This window comes from Primulina huaijiensis, chromosome 9, assembly GCF_012295235.1.
Source record: "Primulina huaijiensis isolate GDHJ02 chromosome 9, ASM1229523v2, whole genome shotgun sequence".
NCBI classification, from domain to species: Eukaryota; Viridiplantae; Streptophyta; class Magnoliopsida; order Lamiales; family Gesneriaceae; genus Primulina; species Primulina huaijiensis.
The window spans coordinates 1506536-1519946 of record NC_133314.1 but is presented as its reverse complement, the minus strand read 5'-3'; the positions used below and the strand labels follow the sequence as shown (position 1 = coordinate 1519946).

Below are 13411 nucleotides of genomic sequence, written 5' to 3'. Positions count from 1 at the left end.
ATTAGATTGAATCATAAGTTTACCTGAGGATGCTGATGCTTCCCTTTCTGTTTCTGATATCTAACAATAGTTAGATTCCCTTGTTTATATTCCAAAATATTGGAATAATTCTTGTAAATTATTTTTCTCGAACCTAAGTTCGGATTCATAATTTTCGAAATTCTCCTCCTCAAACATTTCGTTTCTTTGTAACAATAAATTTTGTGTTTGAAATAAATAAACCTATAGCTCTGATACCATTTGAGAAGCGCGAGGATCAATTAAAGTAAAATAGTAAATGAGGGCATTTTTGGCATTTTTAAAAATAATTTTCTCTTTCCAGGTACTCAAACCCAATTTCTTTCTTAATGGGTACTGAAACCGAATTTACCCTTAAATATATACAAGGAATAGGTGTTCAGAAGGCGTTAAAGAAAAAGGCTACTGAGAGCTGTGAAGCAGCCTACTTTTTCATAGAGGATCAGCTGCAGCAATTAATTATTTTTTTCCAAAAAAAAAAAAATTAGAACCAAATCATCATAATATTTACATGTACCTCAATCAATCATATCCACCAGTCTTCTAAGTTTCTTTATTATGCAATTAATTTGGTTGTTACTTTCAATGCCAGCAGTTCATTTTTTTTAAAAGAAAAAACGAATATAAAAATTGATTCTTGATTATTTTATGCTTATGAAAAGGGACCTAAAAAATTATTTTATGTATTTAAGATTTCGTTTTCCAACCTTATCCCGTGACCCTTGTTCAACACAAAGTTTGGTAGGGGTGATTAGAGTAGGATTAATCAATAGTCCAGCGTTTGACTCATTTTTGGGAAACAACATAGATTACCTCATGGCCGTGAAAAGGTCATTGTTCAATCTTGAAAACTCGTGAATTCTATCCTTACTTGACGTTGGTATTTCTAGTCCTAGTTCTCATATTGATATGTAACGAGGTTCATTTCATTTAATTTCCAAGCTTATGTAATCCAAAAATCCGCTTTTCAATCCAAGAAAATCGTATCTTTCAGAATTATCTCTACTCCCACCGATCACCCTTCCTCCGGTCTTCAATGATTTTTGCTGTTGTTTCAGGTACATAAGGCTTATCCGCAGCTCCAGATTCTAGTCTGTGGGCTGCCGTTCCTATCACCAACTCCATTTTCTTGCAAAAATCCGCATGCATTTCCAAGATGGGTCGACTTGGATAATGAGATATGAACGAGGTCTATTTTAGATTTTGCTAAGTTTATAAGTAAATTATAAAATGGGAAGGGGTCACTTGGTCAAGTGAAATATTTGCCGACTTTTAATCCTCAACCCAACCAACCAAACACAAAATCATTTTATCCCAAATAATAAATATCTTTTACATAAAAACTTACTTATCCATGGTATTATTTTACAATAATAATCTCATCCATTGGTTTGTGTTTCGAGGTTTCGGGTGGTGAGATTTTTACTACTTGGTCTTTACAACTCTCAAAAGCTTTTATTAGTTTATATCCCTTGTCAAATTTGGTTCCACGAAATATATGCTTACGATCAAATAATTAGGATTTAACATATTTTGTCCATTTCATCAAAAAATGAAGGCAGAAAAGAATACACTTTCATATTGCAAAACTCGTTTGGATCTTGTGCACAACACCACCAAATATAATAAATAAATAGTTTGTCATCTTTCCCGGTTGTTAGTTAATTACATGACCTCAAATTAAGTAAAGGTATGTATATTAGGAAAATAATAGAAAAAATATTATTAAATATGAATAAATGTTTAAATATTTGAAACAAACGAAAAAAGAAAAATAACACACATAATTGAAACAAAGAAACTATAGTTGAAGGAGCATTATTGGGTATGGGTTCAGAGATTTTTTTTAAATCTCCGCAACAAATCGGGACTGGTAGAAGATGATATCCCCAATCTCGAATTTGCAAGTGTGTAAAAGCAAATTTCGAAACTTCAAGCAAATTTCGAAAAATACGTGAAGAGAAAAGTTCCAAGAGATGGAACCAGGAACGAGATAGGAACATAGTAAGCCAATAGAGGAGTGCATCAATTGAACCAAATTTTCTGGAAAAGGTTCATGCAGCACTATCAGAAGTCCTTGACCAATTACATTTTGTAGATTTGATTAGCTTACAAACAACGACCAATCTTTCTCCCAGTAGTTTTATCAGAAAATACAAAATTGGATCCAAGTAACTTAGACTTCCACGTCATCTTCTGTTTAGCAGCATTTCTCTCCATTACAAGAAAATAAATACACATAAAACTACCATTGAAAACCCAATGATGCATTTTATTCACTGAGTCAGTAACTTGGAGTCACAGGCAACGATCTTGACAGAATCAACTACTTCTTGGCCTTCATCGCTTTTTAATAGAGCATTTTGTAAGATGAAGGTCCAAACATTGTCACAGAATCGGTAAGTGTGAAGATGCCCCTAGGTGGGAAGGAAAGAAAACATAGAGCTTTAACATTGGTAACTTAGACATGGAAAGACACAGTTTGGATAAATGTGCAGGAGAAAAAAATTACAAGTAATACATGTAACATAACTTAAGGGAATGCGATGCCAACGAAGCAACAGGACTAGTTAAAAAGCAAGTCAAAGAGCTAGCAAAAATCTAAGAAAATCGGAAAGCAGCCAGAAAAGCCTCCAAAGTGGAAGGATCAAAGTGTACTTGCACAGAAAAGTTCAATCTAAGCCCTCTTTAGGTTGATTATAAACCAGATTACCCTACTATATCACAGGCAAAGAACAGCAAGATCCACTCAAGAGGCCAAATGAGAAAGTAGAGGATTTGTTTTAAGTAGTTTTATAATGTCGATGATGTTCTATACAACCGCTACTTTAACACTTGAGTATAATAACTAAAGGGGAAGTTCAAAAGAACTGGAACTCAGCAGGTATAAACCACCATGATTGACATCAGCCTGATGGTTTATATCTTTTTTTTTTATAGGAAACATATTTTATTAATTAGTAAATAGAGTTTACAATAAGCGGATAAGAAATCCGCTCTAAATAAGGTAGATTAAACCAGATTACAACACCATAATCATGAGAGACATCAAATATCACGACCACAAAACGACTGATTCAAATTATCCACTACTGCAGAAAAAGGTGAATCTCGATCATTCAGACTAATAGAGAACATTAACAACATCCGATAGCTATCCATTAGAAAGAATGCATACCTTTTAAAATACATTACAAGCAGGAAAAAACACAGAATTTTAAGTTCAACAATTCTTACAACCCAATGCCTTTATCTATCATAGTGGACCCAAAGATGGAATCTCCTATCTTGCTAGATTGTAGAAGAAAGAACACAAAAAGGAAGAGAAACACAACCAAAAGAATGGGAGTTCAATGTCCAAAGAAGGAAAAGCCATGCATCAGAGAAAAAGACCAAGATACTGGTACAAAATGAAATCCTCCAATTGACAAATAGCAATAAAATACAATTTATTGGATTTTCTAATTTCTCTACAACTACTCTTTCTTGACCACAATGATTGAATGGTTTTTTCATTTCTTACAGACGAATTTTTTGTCTGAAGATTTGATTAAGGAAAAAATTAGAAAATAGAAATCCATTGTCAGGGTATGGGGTTCCCAACGAAAGCAAAGCAATTTCCTTCTCTTTAAAAATTTTAGATTTCTAGGATTTGGAGCTGATATTTTCCGGGAGAATCAAAGAGTTCTTACTCTCAAAACTCAAGCTCCTATTCTCAACAATTATATGGACCACAGATTCTTCAATTCACTTCAATCTTTTAAGATCCCTTGGAATATGGCTAGTGGCAATACTAAAGTTGTGTACTAAAGAATGCTTAAAAATGAAATGAGCAGAAAATATAGGGACTGGACTGGACTTTGGCTTCAACCAACAGAAGATGGCAGCATAGACTTTGAAATCACACACAACTTTGACAAAGCACTCACACAAGCATGAAGGCATTGATGCCATGTATCAGCTTCTCCACTTTTAAATTCCAACTCAATTACAAATCATTTGCCACAAAGCAGAGGCATACACGTGAGCATTTATAAACATAATCATTCTCCCTAAAACGGAAAGCAATTGACCTTAATGGAAACCTTGCTCTTCACTTCACTTTCCAGAGCTTCAGTCATCGACTGCAAAAATGAAGCAAAAAACTAATAATTTATATTGTAGTTGAGCATGTACAAAAAACATTGTAACAAATTATTATCTGCACAAGTCAAAACGATCACTCATGTATACAGTTATATGACTTCCTGCTCAACGAAATTAATCAAACTTCACACATCTTCCACAAGGGAAATCGATTTCTCGTGCAAAGAGCCAGGTCCTAACATAGTAAGCGGGTATAAATTTAAAAAACCTTGTCGAATTGAATAAGAACTTGAATGGCAAGTTCCGGGCTGAGAGTTCCACTGGAGACCATCTGATCCAGTGTCTCTGTCAAGCACATTCCGATAGTGGATCTCCTGTACAGTTCAAAAGTCGCCATTTTTTTGTGCCAAACAGTACGACCTAAACACAAATATTAGCCAAACTCGTTACAATAAAAAAAACAGTGCTAAAAAAAACCCTGCTGCAACAAAAAAAGAGAAGGAGAAATTCGTCCAATTTGCGGTTGATAGATCAGCAGCACTTAATGATCAAGAAATTTTGAGGGTTCTCTTTTTGTAAATATAGAAATACGGAGATGTCGATGTAGAAGAAAGAGAGGACTCGTCCATCAAATTTTCAGATTCACGAGAGCTCCTAATGGTATAAAGACAACCTAACAGACTAACTAATGCTCCATAAATCGAGACAACTAAAACCCAGCAACAATTTCCAAATCATAGCATAACCCAGTGATTAATCCATCAAAGACATGAGTTCATTATCACAAAACAGAAGACTCAATGAAAAGAATACAAATCAATTCTTTTTCTTTTTTCCAAGAAAATGGAAAGGGACAGCTAGGCTTGAAAGAAGAAGCGAGAACCAACGAAGAAAGATAATAAAAATACAGATTTCGTATCTCAAATTAATAAACACGCACTATTTTACAGACTCGATCTGGAGTGAATCAATCTAGAGCAGAAAACGATGAATTTTCAAACAGAGATCATTACTCAAAGCGATCGAAAGAACGCAGATCTAAAATTTGGGGAAGAGCGGGGAGTGGATTTGGGGATATTTATACCTTCATTTTGTAGATGAAGAGTTATATAGGGGAGTTTGGAAGGGCCAGAAGCAGAAAGACGATAATGTCCTCCGAGATTTTTCACTATCTTAATCTATTTTAAATGAATTCCCAAACAAAACCCCAATCTCAAAGCTGTTCCTTATCTTTTGGTTTTAAAATACAAAAAATAATGTGAAACGGTCTTACGGGTCAGNTATCTTTTGGTTTTAAAATACAAAAAATAATGTGAAACGGTCTTACATGTCAGTTTTGTGAAACATATATCCTATATGGGTCACCCACGAAAAAGTATTACTTTTTATGTCAAATATATTAATTTTTATTGTAAATATGGACATAATTGATTCGTCTCACGAATAAAGATCCGTGAGACCGTCTTATGAAAGACCTACTCTACTCTGAAATTGAACTTTGAATCATGGTGTGGACCAGGTAATCTTCCATTTCTTTGTTCCTAAACACAGTAGATTATGGATTTATCAATTGATTTAAAATATGAGTTGACGGTCTGTTTAAGATTCAAAACGAGAAATAATAATGATTCTATGTACGTTAAACTAAGCAATTCCCTTCTAAACATTAACATTCTACATTAAATTCATTTTATTTTCTACGAGAAATTTGTCCAAATTTTAATTATTCAAGCGTTAACATCCAAATTCTTAATCTACTTGAAAAAAGTGAAAGTACTATTATATCACTCAATTTTAATGAATAAGATATTTATGTTATATGAGTAAAAAACCACTATGGAGATTTTATAAATTTGAAATATTTGAAAAATAATTAAAATAAACAAAAAAAATTTAAAAAAAATTATATTTTACTATTTTGTTATTCCAAAATAATTTATTTCCACGTAACTTTGCTGATGTGAATAATTCAAAATTCGGTCACAAATATTTTCTGTTTATTTTTACTTTTAAATTACATTGTTCCGGTATTTTTTTCTGGGGAAAAGAGATATTATTTTTTTAATTATTATTAATTTTTGCAAAAATCTTGTCATAAAGATATTTTGAAGTTTGAGTTTGTTTCCTTGTCTTATTAGTCTTTTTATTATTATTATTGTGGTTTCTACTAGGCAGTGGGTATGAAAAAAATTAGCTGGACTCGTATACAGCTATTTTTGGTGATGTGATGGTTGCACTCTGTGTCTGCGTAAAACTATTTATCGGGATATCTTCTCTTTATCCTACGATACCTCGACATCCAGGTTCAAACACTTGTTGGATACAGGATCTAGGGAAAAAAATCTCTCAATTCTTATCAAGATGGAGATTGGGTAAAAGGGTTACGGGACGAGTCTCTACCCAATCTCGCCTCTAGATGAAGGTGATAGCATTTCTACAAGGAAATGACTCAAGCATGCTTGTTAGCAACATGTACTAATGAAGTTCATCCAAAATCAAAGTTGTTTATGGTAAACAATATATTTTTATATATTTAAGCTCTTTGATATTAAATTTAAGGCAAAACTTGTAGGCCACCAAAGCAAGCCTATAAAAAGCCACCAATAAAGAGTAAAATTGGAGGTTCGCAACAGTCATTATCTCAAGTTTATAAACCTTCAATACAAGCCGTGGTAGGAATAGTTTGACTAAATTCAGGAATTGATCTAATGCTTCATTCAATTTACTAATTTGAACAATATTCTTGGCAGGATAAACATCAGCAACATGGTGTACAATCAACTATTGTACCACATTATCATCTATTGCACCTCATTCAGTGGCCATGAATCAAACCTAGGGATGTCCAACAGCGGGATCAGATACTTCTGTAAATGTATTTTCGCATATCGTATTAACAAGTTGGATTATTATGTTATCATGTTCTCAAACATTTTTTTTATTATTAGGACTTGGAGAATCTGAATAGCATGGTGCGAATGAGCTATTACAGTAGAACAATCACCGCGACAGATAAAAAACAACACAGCGAATTGGTGCAAGTGCAAGTGCAAGTGCAAGTGCTACTGGAGGTGCATCTGTCAATGCAGGAACTCAAGGCATAAATGCACTACCAATGCTTCTGTTATGTCAAATGCCAGTAACATTCTACTGGAAAATAAGACCTCTAGAGTGTTGATTGAGTGCCTTGGTTGATTTGGAAAAAAAACAATGTCATTTACTTGATTTGTAAGGATTTCATAAGGAAACTTGAAGGTCGCGTGTTTTGGAAACTTGAATATAACATGTTCAATGCGTTTTGGTGGAACGAAAACTTTAATGTCATGTGTTTTGATTGAATGTATTGTGAAAGGAATATTTTATTCCTTTATTATTTTTTGGTAAATTGATATTATCAATTTAAGATTTTGTCTTTCTAGATTATAAGATCTTGTTTGATTTATTTCTGGATATTAGAGGATTTTTTTTAATATGATATTTATCTCTAAAATATTTTATCTCTAATAAAAATCTTGTTTCCATATTTTCTAGGACTCTTTTATGGAATTGCTTTTAGGTCAAGTATTGTATATAAATATGGAGTGCCTTACGGCCGTGGACATGTGCTTTTTGTGTGGGTTTTTCATGGGGTTTGGACATCAGACTTTTGCAGCGAATGCATAGAAGATAATTTTCATGTTGAAGAATTTGAGTGATTGATTTACGTTTATGCCGTGTTGCTGATTGATGTTTAAGACACTTGAAGAACAACATTGACGCAGAGTGTTTATCGAAGAGTGTTCTTTTATTTGTTTTAAGAAACTTCGGTTTATGCATCTAGTTTTTAGTTTGGTTTATTTTGATGCATTTTAATTCCTTGATTGTTCAAGGAATTTGGTTTTGTTATTTTCCCTAGTATTGTTTTGTATAAACGATTAACACATTTTTCTAGTGAATTTTTGTCATGAGACATTGTACAAATAAGTATTTATACTTGTACATAATTTAAACTTGTCCTTTATTTATTAAAATTATATTTGTGTGTTTATAATTAACTTCCGCTGCATGTTGTGTGTTCGTGTTGACAACACTGTGCCACAATACTAAAAATCTGATACACACAATATATTTATTTCCTATACTTTTATGATCAACAAAGCTCTTTCATATTGAAATACATGTTTATTTACAGTGTGTTTTTTTTTTAATTGAATTGAATGTAATGTGATGTGTTTCGTTTTTTTCACATTACTGGGGTTGTGTGAATGGAAACTTCAATGTAATGTGTTCTGTTTTCTTTGTTTGTATTGAATGAACATAACTTAAAAATAAATTCATTTTAAAAATAAATTTGTTGTAAAGTGGGATTTACCTTAATAAAAAAGTCCGCATTGTTGCAGAGCATGTAAATGACACAAAACGGTCTGACATGCCAATTGAAGATAATGCTAACAGTAGAGCATCATGTTGCACCATAAAACTAATTGTAACAGAGGACATTCCGAGTCTTAAAATATTTCCACACAAATCCAACTCATCATTCAGAATAATCAACAAAGAAAATGATTATAACAACAAAGGTCGTTTGCTAAAATCACCACAAATACAAACTTGTTCAAAAATATCACAGAACTAGCGAATCTTGGTTCACTCATGCAGCAGGATTGGGTAGCACTTTTGGCTTTGGTTTAACTTCTACTTCATTCACACTGCGGACAAATATAGCGTCGGGCTCATGGCTGCAAAACAACATGAATTAAAGATATGATAAGCATGTTCGAAGCAAGAAACGGACAGAGACAGAGACAAAGACAGAGAACGAGGCCTGAAAATCAATCTTACAGTTTATCTCCCTCTTCATAGGTATAACTAGATGCAACAGCCAAAAGTCTTCCATCTCTGTTGAAGGACAAAGCTGCAATGCTTGTCGGGTACTTCGTGTACTTCATATCAAACAAGAGGCAACAAATATAGTATTAATTTCCGTATAGCATCGTGATGCTATTCAAGACAGAGGGTATAAAAACTAGGTGTAATTGTGTTTTTACCTGATACAACCTCTTTTTGTTGTTTCCATCCCAAACATTGACATAACCATCACAACCTCCAGTTGCAAAAGTGCCATAGCTACAGTTAAATGTTGGAGTAAGAAATGGGTGGGAAAGTTGTCTCTAGCAGGAGAACAAACAATTGCATCATTGATCCCAATTATGTGATTAATCAACTCAAACCAAACTCTTTCCAAGTATGGTGACACGTAGATCAATATGATAGTCCTACCATTTCATACGGATTTCTGATAATGCTTAGCCAATAATGCTTTAGCCTCTAACAGAACAGCTACCTTTAATTCTTGTGCACATAGCAGTTGTTTCTTTCATTAGCATGTGAGGTAAGACCAATTGATTTGAAGATGGTGGAACAGAAAGAATAAAGATCAACTGCAGGATAACTTACATAGGGTGGAATGCAATGGCATTCACAGGGTAGACGATATCCCTTCCTGCTTCTGATTTCCGATGACATTTAAATGCGTACCTGGAAAACAGACCATCAACAAAGGGAGCCTACTCTTCACAACGAGCCAATAAAACACCTATACAGATTCTGATTATAAAGGAATGTTGAAGCTCAAACGCATTTCTGCTACATTGTCTTCATTGTTCTGAATATCTACTTATAACCAGGAAAAAAATCTAAGTCATTCTAAATAGCGTGAGATAATACATACTTTTTGGATTGACCAGCCTCAGAGAGATCGAAAAACTCCATTGCAACTCGACCTTCAACAGAGCTAAGAGCATAACCTGCAAATCTAAAGTAACAGATGTGAGCAAAACAATTGCCATAGTCGATTAATTGCATATTCAGTGAGATCTCATGTAATCCCCAGAAATGAAGTTCCAAAACTATCATGAAACAAGCTTGATTGAAAGAAAGCAAGAGGAACTTATAGATAACAGGAACCCAAAATATAGTACGACAAGAACAGCACCTGTTCCATTGGGATAGCACTGAACACATCTTGTTTGATATTTCAAAGAAGATTCCCTCCGCTGCTCAGGTTGAGACATGTTTCGAAGATCATAGACATTTACATGTCTTCCAGCAGTTGCAACAACCAATCGATTGCCAACAAGTGACATAGAATAAACACGCTCAGGTTGAGAGTATGTACTGACAAGTGTGTGTTCCTGACCACTTGCACCTCGAGGATCCCAACACTTCAATGTTTTGTCCCAACTACCAGTAATAACTTGGCCTGGAATAATTTGCAAGTAATATTTACAGATAATGAACAAAAATATCTCCAAGTATGTGGGACACTGGATCACAGTAATGTGTAAATAATACAACAGTCAAGTACTGGATTCACAACGTTGTCCCAAACTGGTGGGAAATAAATAACCTATCATAAGAAAATGTTGTGTATATCTGATATATATGAGTAGAAAACCAAATTCACACTAAAAAATCATACAGGAAAATCTTTTACGGCTGAAAAGGACAAGTTCATAAGCAAAACCACCATAGTGATTGTTAGAGCTTTTGAACAGGTCAAATGAAGCAAACTCGAAATATGATTTCGTAAAGGAAATATATTTTTATATAAAAAAACACGACTTTTAGAGTCATCAAAGGATCCACTTTTCAAGGTCTTTCAACCAAGTCTTAAAAAATATATAAACAAAATGAATGTGTTCAGCTAGATTAAGGGTGTAAACGAATTCGTTTACACCTTTTCAAGCAGGTTTCGAAAAATATTTGATTTGTATTCGAGCTTATCGAATTCGAGCTGAACTCGAACATGTTTGAACTTTTTCGAGCCGAACTTGAGAGTCGATCCAAATTATTTTGTTCGATGGTTCGCGAACCGCTCGTAAGCTTTAGTATTTTATTTTATTAATATGATATAATTATATATTAAATAAATAAATTTCGAGCATTGAATGCTTTTTCTGAGCAATAATTCAAATAGTTCGCGAACATGTTCGAATCTTTCAAGCCGAACACAAACTCGAGCTTTAATTCTAACCGAATTCAAGCCAAAAGTTTTAAAATTTTCGAACTTCAAATCGAGCTCGAACTCAAATCCAAATAGAATTCATTCGAACTGAATTCAAGCTTTCAAATTTTAGTCATATTCGACTTGATTTGGTTTGTTTACATCCCTAAGCTAGATAATCCTATTTACTAGCCACGTAATTCCCAATTAGAAGGATATAATGTCAAAACCCAATATATGGCCTATTTGAAGTAGGAAAGAAAAGCATGATAAGTCTCCTCTGATTACATCTTTTTCGAATTTCGACAATTTTAGATTTTTTAAACTAAGAGATGCATCTGGGGGAATTAAAGGTATGGACATTAAAGTACTGCCTAGGATAAAGCAGTGAGACCAAGTTGACTATTCAGTAGAGTTTTCCTGGTATTACAACATTTCAAGCCATCAATAGTCCAACAAACTCAGGACCAATGGGCAATGACTAGGGAATTCTATCGGAGTTATGAAGGAAGTTCTACACATAGTAGCAACTAACAAATTATATGAAGCCCCACCAGTTGCATAAGAATACTCGACACAGCGAACATGAGCTTCGTGCCTCCCTAAAATATCTTCCCTGTTGTAGTTGAATACAAGCCTGGAGCATAAAAAGCACAGTCACTATAAGCATCTTTGAATCACAGATATTCTCAACACAAGGCTGATAATTAAACAGAACAGTAAATCAAGCAGAACATATTCAGCCTTCTTGGAACTCCAAGTCAACCGATGCCAATAATTCATTAGATGAAATTGAATGAAACAGAAAGCAGGGTTCTACAAGCCAAACGATAGATAACAAATAAAACAGAATTCTACATGCCAAGTGATATTTAGCCAAATTAATCTATTATCTCCAAAAGGTCAACAATTGAAAATTCAGAAATGAAATCACCTTCTAACAGTAAAATCTGCACAAGCACTAAACCCAGACGTATCATCATGGAAACAACAATCAAGCACCGGACCTCCGTGCATAAACTCTCCTCTCAGAGCATTGGCGCTCGCATCGTACAATCGAACAGTCTGACGACCCACAGAAAATCTAAATATATATAAATCCAGCATTTAAAACAAAAAATTCCAACAGTTAAAGGTATTGCACGTCGGTTACAAAGAACCGCTGAACAAAACCTTGTCCCACGAGGAAACGAGGAGGTGGTCGCTGTGGTTGGAGAAACGGAGATTGGAAATGCCGTCCGTCGGAGGGTTTGCCAGTTCGCGGCCGGTCGATGGTGGCGGCGCCGCCGTCATGATGATCCTCTATCACTAGAGAGAGAGATTACAGATTAGGGATTTTGAAAGTTGAAACAATTAAACGACAGTGATGGGGAATTCGAATTCGAATTTCTAACTGTTGAACCTATTTATACTCTGTAGTCTGTTTCCGTTTAATCGTTTGAACCTCGGAAACTGAAATTGCAAAAAATTTAGGAATATATTCTTACACGGTATATTCATTTTTATCTAAAAAATATAATTTTTATTAATAATTGTGTAAAATCAATGGTAAATTTGTGAACTGTCAAAGTTTAAATTAAGATTCAGTACCTAGCCATATTTTTTTAAGAATTAGTACCTGACAATGCCATAACTTTAGTTTTAACTCCCTACAAACCCAAATTTACATTTTTGCTCTTATATTATTTAGATAAATATATTATTTTATTCTCAAAAATTTCATTGGTCTTCTCCATCTAAAATATATTTTTTCTAGTAAATACTTATTTTGACATATAAAGTACCTATTATGGGGTTTCAGATACTTGATTTCGCTCGTTGAATACTCCAAATGTATAAGAAAATACTATATTTTTGATTAATCACCACAAATGTAGTTATTGTTGGTTTTTCATGAAAAATACATTAGGATGACTTATTCATGCTTCGGTTCGGTTCGACTTGATTTATCTATACCATATTATTAAGTTTGAAGTCTTAGAGTAACTAAATTTTGGTAACCTCTTGTGGAGACCCAGAATGTACTGGATTCAAGGATTCTCATAGTCGGTTTTAATAATTATATATCTATAATATATTATTGAGTTTGAATCCCTTAAAGTAACTAACTTTTGGTGTCATAGTCTGTTTTAATAATTATATATATTAATAAGTATTAAAACTTTATCACATGTAACTTAGCAGATAAAGTATTTTTTCTTAAGCATCAAATTATAGGTTCAATTCTCACTTTGATCTTTTTTTTTAATTTTCTTTTTCTATTTCTTTTTTTTTAAAATTTATATATTAAAATTATACTGTAGTCCTTCACTATTTTTTATA

At 33.6% G+C, this 13411-nt stretch overlaps 2 protein-coding genes across 5 annotated transcripts; both read right to left on the bottom strand.

Annotated features, from left to right (window-relative positions):
• Positions 1–2023: 2023 nt before the first annotated feature.
• Positions 2024–5187, bottom strand: LOC140985215 (transcription initiation factor IIA subunit 2). Of its 2 annotated transcripts, none has more exons than XM_073452996.1 (4): positions 5118–5187; positions 4373–4524; positions 4092–4142; positions 2024–2435 (listed from the first exon to the last, which is right to left on the bottom strand). In XM_073452996.1, exons 2-4 carry the CDS (start codon positions 4499–4501, stop codon positions 2295–2297), a joined length of 321 nt encoding a protein of 106 aa, XP_073309097.1. In that variant the 5' UTR covers positions 4502–4524; positions 5118–5187; the 3' UTR covers positions 2024–2294. The 2 variants fall into 2 exon arrangements, with proteins under 2 accessions (XP_073309097.1, XP_073309096.1); XM_073452995.1 differs by having other exon boundaries at positions 5045–5181.
• Positions 5188–8519: 3332 nt separating this feature from the next.
• LOC140984782 (mitotic checkpoint protein BUB3.1) lies at positions 8520–12558 on the bottom strand. Of its 3 annotated transcripts, none has more exons than XM_073452402.1 (10): positions 12492–12558; positions 12263–12397; positions 12024–12154; positions 11644–11726; positions 10079–10345; positions 9815–9890; positions 9541–9621; positions 9132–9210; positions 8926–9026; positions 8520–8822 (listed from the first exon to the last, which is right to left on the bottom strand). In XM_073452402.1, exons 2-10 carry the CDS (start codon positions 12380–12382, stop codon positions 8735–8737), a joined length of 1026 nt encoding a protein of 341 aa, XP_073308503.1. In that variant the 5' UTR covers positions 12383–12397; positions 12492–12558; the 3' UTR covers positions 8520–8734. The 3 variants fall into 3 exon arrangements, with proteins under 3 accessions (XP_073308503.1, XP_073308505.1, XP_073308502.1); XM_073452404.1 differs by having other exon boundaries at positions 12484–12502; XM_073452401.1 differs by lacking the exon at positions 12492–12558 and having other exon boundaries at positions 12263–12477.
• Between the last annotated feature and the right edge of the window lie 853 nt (positions 12559–13411).